Genomic DNA, 13,623 nt, shown 5'->3' on the forward strand with positions numbered 1-13,623 from the left:
GACTATCTAACCAGGATAGGGTCCCTCACATCTAAGCTAGGCCTACAGGGCAATCATCTGAAGTTCAGACCCAATGTCAACTCCTGATCTTCTCATGGCGTACCATGAGATTAGCAATAACCATATAGTTGACTTATTGCTTCTCAATTAGCAATAAGTCGACTATAGGGTTAACGAACAGATGAGAATTGCTGCCAATAAAGGATCAGGATGATGGAACTGGATAATTTATAGGCTGAAATCTTATCATTACAATAAGACAAAGTGACCAGTAAGAAAGAACTAATCTCATACAAGTTGGAATGTTGGTCAATAAGGCCCTGTTTTTCAGGGAACCAGGACACTGCTAAATAGACTAATTGAACAACAATCACGACATGAGACAGATACCAGTCAACAACAAAAGCTTCAATAGCAAAGTAACTTAACATAATAGCTAAGGTGATATGATATCAGAACAGTGGATATTGCAGAAACTGCGAGGATGAATACTGGGGCAAGATGTGGCATGTATTCCAAGATCAAACTAGTGGATAATCATAGCTCACCTGCTGATTCTTTTCTTTGTCACCATTGTAAGGAGGGTACCAATCTTAAGTTTAAATTTCGTGCATTGCTAGAACAAAGAATAAAGACCTATGTCATTAAGAGAGGAGGAAACTGGAGTGAAATCAACGGCAGAGAGAAGTACACGGACGGGGCATGGTGGTGAGGCTTCATACGTCGATCCACAGAATAGCAGAACAATGACAGATGATGCCAGAACAATTTGAGTCACTGAAAAAAATGGGCGCTGGCCCTCAAAAATAATATAACTGGAAATATTCTAGCTTGTCGGAGACTCAAGACTCTAGTAACCTACCAAGTGATGCACTCCTGATTCGGACCCCAGAACATGATAACCAAGTGCAAATTAATCGGGTTCAAAAGGACTTAGTTCTATTAGGAGACTCCATTGTCAGGAAAACAGGAAATATTTTTTATAATAAGGACAGATGGACTGGAACCAGGGTATGCCTGCTGGGAGCATCTATTAATGATGTCACCAACACACTGTCAGATTTTAAGAGGGGTAAAGAGAATATTATTATTCATGTGGGGACTAATGATATTAAGCATACACGATCTGACGATTTATTAGATAAATATAGGACCATGCTGAAGAAATGCCACAAGTTAGTGGCATTTCTTCCACTAAGGTCTGGTGCCATTTAAGTTAATGTCACTTCCCACCAAGTGCCTCCAGCATTTCTTTTTCTTGTTTCTTATGGGCTATATACTGATTCCTGAGAGTTCTATAAGAATCTCTCAGTGCATCCACCTCATTTTGTGGCCAAGATGTTCTGGCTCTTTGGAAATTTCTCCTAGCCTGGTGAACCCTTCTGAGTATAGTCAGTTTGGGGCACAACCAAGGGACCGCGTGCTTCCTCGGCTTTTTCCGTGGGATAGACAGGTTTGCTCATCTGGGCTACAGTTGCCTGATCTAGACCACTCATTTTCCTGTTTTTGCAGCTCAGCTGCTGTATGTTCTGCGAAAATCTGCCAGTTTGCCTTTTTAAGGTTATACCTTTTGATATCCAACAAGTGTTGTGTTGGTTGTTTGTAACTGCCTGTTTAGTTTGAAGGCAATGGCTCTATGATCTGATGTAGCCCAGGCTGGCTGGATATACCAGTCTGTAATTTTATAGGCTATTGAATTGGTGGCAAGAGTGACATCAATGTCACTCTCCCACATAGTACTGCTAAAAGTTGGTAAGTTATTAGGTTGATTTATCACTTGAAAGGGTGAGGTGGCTATAAAATCTGATAATATCTGGCCATTGTGTGTGCCCCCCTCTGTCTTCTGCAAGGCTATGCCATAAGGCTGACCGGCAGTTGACATCAGCACACACATTTTGCAGTAGGTAACAAATTTATGACTGCTTGTAAGTAATCTATAGTAAGGTTTATGTCTTCACCTGGTCTTGCATAAAGAGATATAATATAGAACTGTCCAACTGCACTTGTGATATGGGCACACAATGCCACTGGGGAGCAGAGGTGACCCACCTTCGTGACTGTGAGGTTAGTGTTTCTGACCACTACTGCTGTAGAAGGGACACCTGGGGTGTATTCTATTATTTTGTAGCCTCTTGGGTATCCTTGAACCCTACCCATATGTGTGTGTGTAGGGCTCTTGGAGTACCAAGATATCTATATTATTTCATTCTAATTTGAATTTGATCTGATCTACAACAGTTCTTGCTCTTTGAGTATTCAATTGGGCAAGATTTAAAGACCTAGTCACATTTCTAGTTTCAGTCTGGCCGATAGTTGGTCCTAGATTGTATTTGCTTTGTCATTTTCTTATAGCAGTGGCATTTTTCATCCCTGATGCTGTGTGCATAGTCAGTCAGCCGTTCTGCCTTGCAAGTAGCACATTTTGGCTGCTGATTTTTATTTCTACAGTTTTTATAGTCATGCCCAACTACTGCACAGTGACCACAGACAGGTTCTTTCTGTTTCCCTGGCAGTGTGTCCAAATTTATGACAATTATAACATCTTGTTACAGAGAAGTGGCTGGTCCAGCCAGCAAGATTCTTTGCTGCCCTTGTAGATGCCTCCAGATTTTTAGGAAAATCTCACAATGATATTTATCTGGCCATTTTTCCTGCTTTTTTTTTTTGTGACTCTTTTGAGTTGGAACTGTTAAGCAAACTCTTCTATGTCCATTATTTTTTGGAAATTTTTATAATATATGTCTGTCATTAATTCCTTCTCAGGAGTAAATTGTATGACATCAAATAATAGAATATGTGGGTTCTTTCCCTTTGGTTTTTCTCTGGTTTTAAACCAATTTTTAAGATTTTGGGGTCAGTTTCTACCCTTTTCAAATCTTCTTTGTTTGCTACTTCCACTAGCACCCCATTTTCTCTCACTTTCCTCATACTGCTTATTCTGATCTCCTTTAGGTGGGGTTTCAGTTGTGTCACAACAGCTTCTCTGACTGCCTCACTAGTCTTGTAGTCACTGTCTGGTTTTTTTAGTCTTGGGTATTTCCTTAGGTGGGTATTTTCTGTTTTTCTTGCCCTTGCTACCTGGGCATAACTTAGGGTGTTTATTTCTTTGTAGTTATTCCTTTCCTCAGTTACATTGTCTATCCTAGATCTGAGCACTCTATTTTCTGTGTTGAGTTCTATCACCCTTTGCTCTAAGACTATCCAACAGTTTATAACATGCAGTCTAACTGCAGATGTTATTCTGCTGGTCTGGTTATGTAGGAAGTCCTCTAAGTACAATTTCAACTATTTTTATTTGCTTAATTTGATCTGCCAATTCATTTATTGCTTGAAACCTTTTTTCCCTCATGTCTTATTATCAGTCTTTTCATTGTTTTACTTTGCTCTTTGTTCTCAGCTTGGTTCCTCACTTTTTTGGCCCTTTTCATACTCAAGAGGTCTGGAGGACATGCATCTAAGTCTTCATTATTAGTTTCATTGCCATTTTTGGGGGTTTTTCACTTAAAATTCTTATTTCTAAGCCAGGGTTTGTCTCTATATCTAAACCATTATTTCCAGATTTTTGCCATTTATCCTCAGTATTTTGTTCTCACCCAATCGTTTTGTCCATTTTTATTTGTTCTTTATGTTGGGGGAAATGATTTAATGTGTCTAATTCCAACATACAGCTATTTAAACTGGAATATCATGATTTCCCAGTTTTGGCGGGGAAACCGCTATAAACAAAGAAAACTAACTCAAGTTCTGAGATTGCGTTATAACTATCATTATAATCTGATTCCCCGTTCAAAATATGCCTAATGTAGCTAGTTTTACTTGTAATATACTAAAACTCTTGTGTTCATGAGGTGCAATCATGTCAACAACAGTAACAGTGAGATCATTGCTGCTAGACTGTAGCGATTGCACTGCACGAAAATACTTTCAATGTTGTTGTTATTTGGTTTTTAGGAGCATTAGCAACTAAGGCCATATCGCTCCGGGGATATGCAGTGGTCATTTCTTGACCTTTCTGCATCCTCCGTATTTGGTGGTCACGGGCTCGAACCCCGGTCTGATCAAGAAGCGTGTGCTACGCACTGCTGCTCCTGCCCACCCGGCTACAGAGGCAACAAAAAAAAAATACTTTCAAAAGGCACAAAAATTGGTGAGAACTATAGTAAGCAAAACTCTTACCTGGAATATATCACTTACCTCCATTTGCATGTACTTTAAAATCAAAAAAATCCATGGCAAAATCCTAGTATTGATCCAAAACCAAACGAAGTTATCCTACGATCCCAGTCCGCCGTCAACAATCAAGTGTAGCTCCGTGTAGACACATCCGTTCCCCCAAATGTGTAGTAGTAGTAGGATGGCCCAAACTGGGATCTTCTTCAACACGCTCCCTTCCATCATGAAACCTAAATTTAATGATTTCTGATTGCTTGTGTAGCACCAGACTAACAGTGACTGAAAGCTATCATGAAAATGTCAATGGGAAAGTGTTTTCATGATGCTCTGACAAGAATGATATGTGCAAGAATTTGCATGGATGTAAGTAATTGAGTATGCCTCATATATATATATATATAAAAGAAATTACATTAACAGTTAGCAATATAAAAAAAAAAAAAAAAAATCGGTCCTGGAAATTTTGAGAAACACCTTATAAGACAGCAAGGAGGAAAGTGGTAAAGAAAAGGCTGCTATGATAGCACAAATCAGCCAGAAGATTGATAGGCACTGTCATACAGTCACCTTTACATATCAGATTATAAAAATTTTGATGAACATGCTCTATTAAATTAAATAAAAATTACTATACAAACAGATCACACTAAATTAAATAACACAGATCACACTAAATTAGAGAACACAGATCACATCATGAATTTTTTTTTCCATTTTTTTAATTGTTTCTTAATTTAATTTTTATTATTTCTTAAGTCATGTGATGCAATAACAATTTATCACACACTTTTATACTGCACTTTTATTTTAAAATAAGATAACTCAAAAGAGGAATTTCCGTTATGATTTACTTATGTTGTTATTAGAAAATTTTTAAATGAGAAAAAGATATATTTCAGACAAACCTTAGTAGCACCATTAAGCAAAGCTATAGTAATATTGGCATGTGAAGGCACAGCATCAGCTAAAACTCCCAATTTCAGTAAAACAATAGGATGATGGACCTATAATGACATCATAAAACTTAACTGACAAATCTGAAAACTATATAATAGATGAAATAAATAAGCTAGAAGATGTAGGGGGTATTTCAACACAAAAATTGAAATAAAATAAAATTATTTGAATGTTTTGCTGTGTCTAATTTTCATTCATGGGGATTTTTTTCGCACCTGAAGGCTAATGAAATATTCAGAATTTAAGGGTTGGGCATATGTTCAAGGGGCAGAACCATTATCCGTGGTTCTGCCCCTAAGTTGCTAATATCTTTTTAAACTATAGCCTGAAAAAGCAAATACATACATTTAAAAATTTAAGACACTGGCAGGAGAGCTGTTTCCAAGCTTAACATCTCATCAGCTGACATGTGGTCTCTATCACAAAATGTATTCTGAACTGAAAATAATGTATTTTGTCTTAAGTAAATTTACAGTATTTACAGTAAAGTGTTCTGTGGAAGTAAAGGTTAAACATATAACCATTATACCCAAACCCAGTTTAACCCATAGAACTGGGCTGTGTTTGTGCCACAAGCATAATACCATAGGATGGCAAAGGAATATTTAAATGCAGTAGTCAAAATGAAATCAAATGTATGATTTACTGCATCCATTTTTCATCATAGGGCTCTTTCTGTCCACACTGAAGACAAAGGCTGAGCTTAGCATTAAGTCTTGGTGTTACGCAAATCAGAGACAGATTCATTATCCATGGTTCTGCCTAAGTTTGCTTAAAATTGTATAGCATTACTGAAAAGGTGAATCCACTCCACTATATTTTAGGAAGTCTGAGACAGCCAGGATAGCTATTTCCAAGCTCACTGGCTTCTCATCAGCTGGCAAGTGATCTTTATTAGCAAAGATATGTTGAACTGTGCATATATTTTGTACGTGTGAATCAAGTAGTGTGTGGAAGCAAAAATGCCATTTAAGTAAAATTATTTATCCGGCATACATTCACCAACCAAGACCAGCTGTGAGAAGTCAATAAGCTTCAAAGCAACTGTCCTTGCAGTGTCTCTGATTTTAAAAGGTATAGCAGATTTGCTTTTTCAGTGATGCTATACAATTTAAAAAGCCATTAGCAACTTAGACAGAAACATAGATAATGGTAGTTGTTTCTAATTTGAACTAAGTTCAAACCTTAACACTGAGAACTTGGTCTGCCTTCTGCAGAGCCAGAAAGATCACTCTGATTGAAAATCAAATGCAGTAAGGCATATAATTTTATTTGAGTTCAATTATTGCAATGAAATATCTCTCCAGCAATTCAGTATTACACTGCAAAGTGTAAATGCAGCATAGCTCCAGAGGTAAAAGGTATGTTAAAAACAGTAATAATGTGTTTAAATTAAAGCTTTACTTCCACACAGTGCTTGGCCATTCACTTAGACAATATACATTACTCACAGTTCAGGATATGGTTTCTAATAAAGATCACCCACAAACTGATGGGAAGCCAGTAAACTTTGAAACAGAAGTCTCAGATTTTTAAATGTATAATGGATTTTCCTTTCCAGGTGATGCTATATAATTGAAGAAGATATCAGCAACTTTAGCAAAACCATCCCCATGATTTCAAATCACACATAAAACATTCAAATTTTATTTTAAAACACAAGTCTGTTTATTTTTTTAATAAACTGGAAATACAATGAACGTGGGTAAAGTAACACAATAATAAATCAGTATTACTAATTTCAAGTTTTTTTTTTCCACTGAAACTTCTTTTTAGATCAATATATTTCATAACATATGTATAATAGTATCAACTGATACTATTATATACAGGCAACCCCCATATAACATGGTACTTCTACAACACAGTTTCGCTCTAACGATTGATAAATTGCAGAAATCCTCGCACAACATGGTACTTACATAACAGTTTCGCTCTAACGGTTAGAGAACTGCGGTAAACCTCACATAGCATGGTATTTTTGAGCTTTTGTTTTACATCCAACATAATAGCGGGGAAACCTGCTATTATGTTGGTTGTAATTTTTCAACATTTCCTTTCTTTTTTTGTGAATCTCCACTGGCCGACCGGGCTTGCCGGGTGGGTCAAGTGCCTGCCTGGCAGCCCAAAGGTCGCAGGTTCGAATCCCGCCTCGGGCTTGGATCAGAGTACAAAATGCAAAACCTTGGGAGGTGCAAAATGGCCACAGAAGCCAATGCGCCAACAACTAACAAAAAAAAAAAAAAAAAGAATCTCCACTGTTAATTTGCTAGTTATTATGTAAAAAAAAATTGTTGGGAAATCTCTGTATTTTAATCATTACAATGGATTTTGGAAAACATCGATTCTGAATCTATTGAAGTGATGGAGGCATAGATATATTTTTCAATTGTGGAATATATCAAAATCATAGTTTTATTGCTCAAAGAAGTAAAACTGTCAACATTAAATGCACGTTGGAAAAATGTATGGCCAGTGTCAGTTCATTCAGGAAATACGGTCGAACAGGCAGAAAATGAAATCGGTGTGATAGTAGAACTTGCTGAGTTGGTAGGAGGGGAAAGGTTTTGATGATATGACTACTGAAGACATTCAAGAATTACTGGCAGAAAAAGAGGCTGGCAAAGCGGATTAGAGTGTACCCTATCCCCAAAAACCAATTTGCCACAAACGTCAGCCATTTCAGACCCATATCAGTTGCCTCTTGTCTGTTAAAAACTCTTGAAAAGGCTTTGCTACCCACACTCACTCAACAAATCCTCCAGACGAAGCCACCTGAAATCCACTATCCTATCGCAGGAAAATCATCAATCACTAACTTGGCAGCCACCACAGAACGTATTCTCTCAGCAGTCGAACAAAGAGTTGAGCTAGCAACCACATACCTCGACATAAGCGCAGCCTTTGATGCCGTGTCGATTCCGGCCTTGCTCCTCCTACTTAAGGAGAATTTTCACATTCGAGGTGATATGCTGTGCTTTTTGGAATCACTTCTCAGTCACAGAATACTTATTCTCCATTGGCAGCAACATACCCTATCCTGCGACATTACTGCTGGAGTACCGCAGGGGGGTGTCCTGTCTGGTGTCCTGTTCACAGCCATCATCGTGCCCATTATTGCCTCAACGAATGGTCTCCTATGCTATGCCGATGACTTCAAACTGCTGACTCCAATTAACCCTGGCGACAACCCCGCCCAGCTCAGCAACAGGATCAATTCCCAACTTAAGGATCTAGAATTGTACCTGGCAAACTTCAATCTAAAAATTAACCCTCTGAAGTCTGCTCAGGTTATATTCTCCCTTAAATCCATGCCGACAGTACTCAACGTTTCACTCGCAGGGGTACGAATACCAAACGTACCCTCGCACACAGACCTTGGCGTTCTGTTCGACCAAAAGATGTCCTTTGTCAACCAGATCGACAAACTCAGTACCAGATTTTCTCGTCTACGGTGGATCTCAAAGCAGCAGCTGCTACACGTCCGACATCCTGCCACTGTTAAAAGGTTCATCACCTCCACCGTCTACCCTGCCATTCTCTATGGTGCAGAAATATGGGCCTCTGCTGCACATACAAACCTTAAGCGGGTGTACACTGCTGAATACTGGCTACTGAAATGGGCGAATAACAAGCTTCGGCTACCTCCCGCTACCACAACTACCATGATGGCACAGGCACTCAACATCCCGAGGTTGAAGTTCCTGATCGTTGAAAAGAGGCTGGTCTTCACAGCCAAACCCATCTCAGGCCAAATATCATCTCCAAATATTTGGAATGCTTGCTCTTGGAGGATTCCACAGCCAAGCCTAAGGTCGGTACCAGCACTTGTGGCTCACCACAACAGGCTTGTACTCACCGATAGATTTCTGCCCAAGCAGATGCTCGCTGCCCTCAACCGTGTGGACGCCGACATCGACACCATAATAAGTAAAAAGAAGGACAGACACAACTTTATCAAAGCTCTTGAAACCTGAATCACTGCCAAGTTGTATTTGTTTTTCTTTATTTGTGTTCAGCTCCTTGTTTCTATGATGTATTTGTATTTCTTTTTGCATTTGTAATCTGTATTTTGTAGCCTTTTGTATGTGTTCGCTATATTTTGTAGCCTTTTGTATATGTTCGCTATATTTTGTAGCCTTTTGTATGTGTTCGCTATATTTTGTAGCCATTTGAATTTGTACTTATGTTATCTATATGTGAACCCCTGGCGCTCGTCGCCGTGATGGGATATTGTGCTGTAATTCTACTTCACAATAAAGATTTATTTATTTATTTATTTATTTATTTGATGGAATGAGATAAACCAAATCAATTCAGAGGTTGACAGTGCAGATGAAAATTCTGGAATTCCAAATTTTACACTAAAAAAGCATACAGGAAGGCATAAACTTAGCCAAGCAATTAGAATCTTATTTTTTGAATGCAGATCCTTCGACTGAAAGGAGCACAAAGTTCAAAAGGGAGCTTCAAAAATGCTTAGCTCCATACCACGAAATTTACAAAGGTCTATCAAGCAAAGGCAAACAAACCCAAATTACTGATTTTTTTTAAGAGAGTAGAAGATACATGAAATCTAGATGCTGCAAAAGAAAGTTCAGAAGGTGAAGATATTCTGCAACAGAAAAAATATTTTCGTTTAATTGTCTTAGCAGCGATGAAGAGGGAGAAAATTAAATGAACATACATTATCTGACATATATGTATCACAGTTTGTAAGACGTTTGTCCAGTTATTACTATTTTTAATAAAAATTAAGTTTCGATAGTTATAAACAAAAAAATGGTGTATTTTTTAGCATTAGCAAAGGCACACGATGCAAGAAAGCAAGCTTATATAGCATCAGCCAAAGAAAAAAAAAAAAAAAAACCCTTATTTCACCCATCCACTCACTCCAAATGTTTGTCAAGTTCTGCCTTGAATCTATTTAAGCTATCAATTCTACAAAGACAGATGGAAGTTTGTTCCAGCAATCAACCACCCACTGGCTAAAAGCAAACTTCCACACATCTATCCTACAACCGTCTTTCCCCAATTTGAATTTATGCCTTCTCAGGTGATTATTCTGAGCAAGAGGAAGAATCCTATCAGCATTGAGCATGCTCAAACCATTCAAGGCTTTATACACCTCAATCAGATCACCTCGCAGGTGCCTAGTCTCCAGACACTGTAATTTGCAAAACTTAAGCCTTTCTTCATAAGAGCAACCCTTTGTTCCATTCACGAACCTTGTTGCCCTTCTCTGTATTCGTTCCAACAGCTCTACATCCTTCTTAAAATGAGGCCTCCAGACCAGTATACAGTACTCAAGGTGTGGTCTGACCATTGCCTTATACAAGGGATAATCACTTCCTTATTCCTGCTAGAAAAATTCCTGTATATCATTGACAAGACACCATGAGCTACTCTTGCAGACCGTCTGCACCGCTCAGAAAACTTCATATCATCTGCCTGCACAATTACTCCCAGGTCCTTTTCATTCTCTACCACTGTCAGAGTGGTACCACAGAGTTGAAACAATACTTTGGAATTACTGCTTCCCATATGTAGTACTTTACATTTGTCAATGTTAAACTTCATTTGCCACCTCTCAGCCCATCTGCTCAACCTTTCCACATCCTGTTGCAGCAGCATAGTGTCAGTAGTGTCCTTGACAACCCTGTCAACCTTCGTATCGTCTGCAAACTTAAAAAGTACATGGAGTTTGGCAAACTGTAAATGGAAATGGACATTATTGAGATTAGAACTGAAACCAGATATATGTGTGAAATCAATGAGGATGTGTCTTGTAGGTTTAGATCTTTTTGCAGATAAGTTTGTTCTATTAGTTTTGACAATTCACGATGTATTCAGTAGCAAGAAAAGGTGGCGAGGACATGTTGCATGAATAAATTAAATTTTTGGATGTGGCGTACACATAGCAAGAATATACCCAGCTTCTTGACATAGCGTGGCCTCTACAATGACTCCCACCCACCCACATACACACTACTCAGACTCCCTACAGTCACTGTCTGGCAGAACAGAGGTAGTGAAATTATACACTAGCTGGTCCGGAAGCCTCCTAGACCAATAGGTTCGGTCCAGTGGACTATCTAGCAGCCGGCCTGCAAACACAGTTTTAAAGCTATGCCCTCGAAATGTAAGGAAGATTGGATCTTGCCATGATGGCCATCATAACTTCAAAAGACGACAATCATACTGCATAATGGAAGAAAGAGGGGAGAGGGTTTGCTGGAGCTTTGCTCTGGAAACTAAACATGGGTTTCACCACTTCAAGCCTTGAATACCATAGGTTCTACCACTTCAAGCCTCCAAGTGGTGGAATTGCACCGGTTGATGAGCATCATCTACTACCTAGTATTACCTAGTAACACAAGAGGGGTGGATTCCTCCGTGTGGTGTGGGAGGCATACCTTGACCCCTGCTTACATTAGTTTACACCTGGGTGATCATCAACAGTGTGCTAGGTGCTGTATTTCAGGACTTGCAAATGGGGGTTGCAAATATATCCAGGGTTACTAACATTCCCACCATTGTGAAGGTGAAGGCAGAGGATTTGGCTGTCACAAACCGACCAGACTTTGCTGAAATTAAGTCCACTTGACTTGAGTGTCACTCGAATTTCAGTTCCATCAGCAGTTTAGACTATTGGGTAATAAGTACAGCATGGCATATCTGAGAGAATGTCTGCGACAGCATCAAGGACCAAAAGTAGTCATTTTTAAAGTAGTCATAATATTAACTATAATTTTAAAAAAAAAATTGTTCAGAAATACTACTGTGGAGCAGCATTACCAACTTGTGAAGTGGTATGTGAAAATTAGCAGGAACAACTGCATTTAGGTTGGGGAGGGGGAAACTATTATCATTATAACCATAATATTTCAATGTTACAGATCAAAGAACTGCATCAAACAGAAAGAAAATCAAACTTTCCACAATAAATGTTTTAAGATATAAATATTTCACTCTGCCACTAGCCGTCTAAGGAATTCAATGAAAACTCCTTTATTCATTATTTAGTTTTCAATTTGAAATTATATGTATTTTTAAATTCATTTACTGATTTTATTATATTGTTAAAATAATGAATGATAATCAAAGTACAGGTAATCCTCGTATAACACGGTAGTTAGGGTCTATAAAATCTCGTGTAGTGTGAAACCGTGCTATAGGAGTAAGAACCAGTAAAAAAAGTGGGGGGTTATGTTCCAAGAGCTAACAAAAATACACCATTATACAGTGGCGGACAAAAAACTGCATCACTTGTGAATTTTGCAAATAATATGTTTTGTACTGCATTGTGGATAGCAGAAATGTTTGAAATGCATTTGTTAGATGAGATATATATCTCTGTGAATGAAATCCAACAAAAAGACTCCACCTGATATACCTAATTGCCATAAATATCTTCTGAGTAATTAATGAGTAATTAATGGAAATATGAGAAATCATGCAAAAGGCAATCACAACAACTAAACATACATTTTATTGCATTTACGTGTACAAACTGTACTGTAAATGTACTGTAAATCAACAAAATAAATCTTAAATATTTTGTTGTTCTTCCTCGAGCTGCAATTACAGCCTTGCAAAGATTGGCATAGAGTTGTTTGTTATTTGGCTTTTAGGAGCATTAGCAACTAAGGCCATATTGCTCCGGGGATATGCGGTGGTCATTCCCTGACCTTTCCGCATCCTCCGTATTTGGTGATTATGGGCTCGAACCCCGGTCTAATCAAGAAGCGGGTGCACGCACTGCTGCTCCTGCCCACCTGGCTACGGAGGTACCGGCATAGAGTTAATCAACTTCTGGATATACTGTTGCTCAATTTCATGGTATCATACTCTTGCAATGCTTTCCTGCAGCTGAAACTTACTTGTTGGCTTCTTCTGAGCAATTTTAGATGACATTATGTATCAGCAATTTTTAATAGGATTCAAATGTGGACTGTTGCCTGGCCAGTCCAACACCATACTGCCAGAATTTCTGAGGAATGACTGCACTTTAAGGGTAGAAAACATTGGTGTAAGTATGTTTTAAGCTTTGTGAGACAAGAAAACAAATTCATCATTAAATCAAACTTACCAATTCTGCTGTGTGGCAATATGCTGAGTCCTGTTGAAAAATGCAGTTTTGGATGTCTGTGTGGTGATTCCTAATAACATCGGGTTTCAGGCACTCCTCCAAGATAGCAGTGTAGGTTTCTGCATTCACCGTTCTGTTAATAAACTTAATTCACCCCATCCCTTTGCTTGTTATGCATCCCCAGACCATCTGACCGGCAGGAATTTACAGTCAATGTTATGCAGTCAGGATGGTGTGCCACCGATTTTCGTCTTCTGACATATCGCTTCCCATCCGTGCAGGTTGAATTTCAATTCTTCAGAAAAGACGACAGTGTCCCATTGCTCTTTTGTCCATGAAACATGCGTTTTAGCCCAAGCAAGTCGCTTCTTCCTCATTTTTTGGTTCAACAAAGGCTTCTT

At 38.5% G+C, this 13,623-nt stretch overlaps 1 protein-coding gene across 1 annotated transcript in view; it reads right to left on the reverse strand.

The window, feature by feature from the left end:
• LOC150084626 (UDP-GalNAc:beta-1,3-N-acetylgalactosaminyltransferase 2-like) overlaps positions 1 to 13,623 on the reverse strand; it is a 185,834-nt gene that overhangs the window by 133,943 nt on the left and 38,268 nt on the right. Inside the window, exon 4 of the mRNA XM_090375365.1 lies at positions 5,079 to 5,177. Coding sequence (XP_090231491.1) covers positions 5,079 to 5,177 — 99 coding nt within the window. The remainder of the gene's footprint in view (positions 1 to 5,078; positions 5,178 to 13,623) is intronic.

Source organism: Mastigoproctus giganteus, chromosome 6, assembly GCF_048544385.1.
Source record: "Mastigoproctus giganteus isolate SK-2022 chromosome 6, ASM4854438v1, whole genome shotgun sequence".
Lineage (NCBI taxonomy): Eukaryota > Metazoa > Arthropoda > Arachnida > Uropygi > Thelyphonidae > Mastigoproctus > Mastigoproctus giganteus.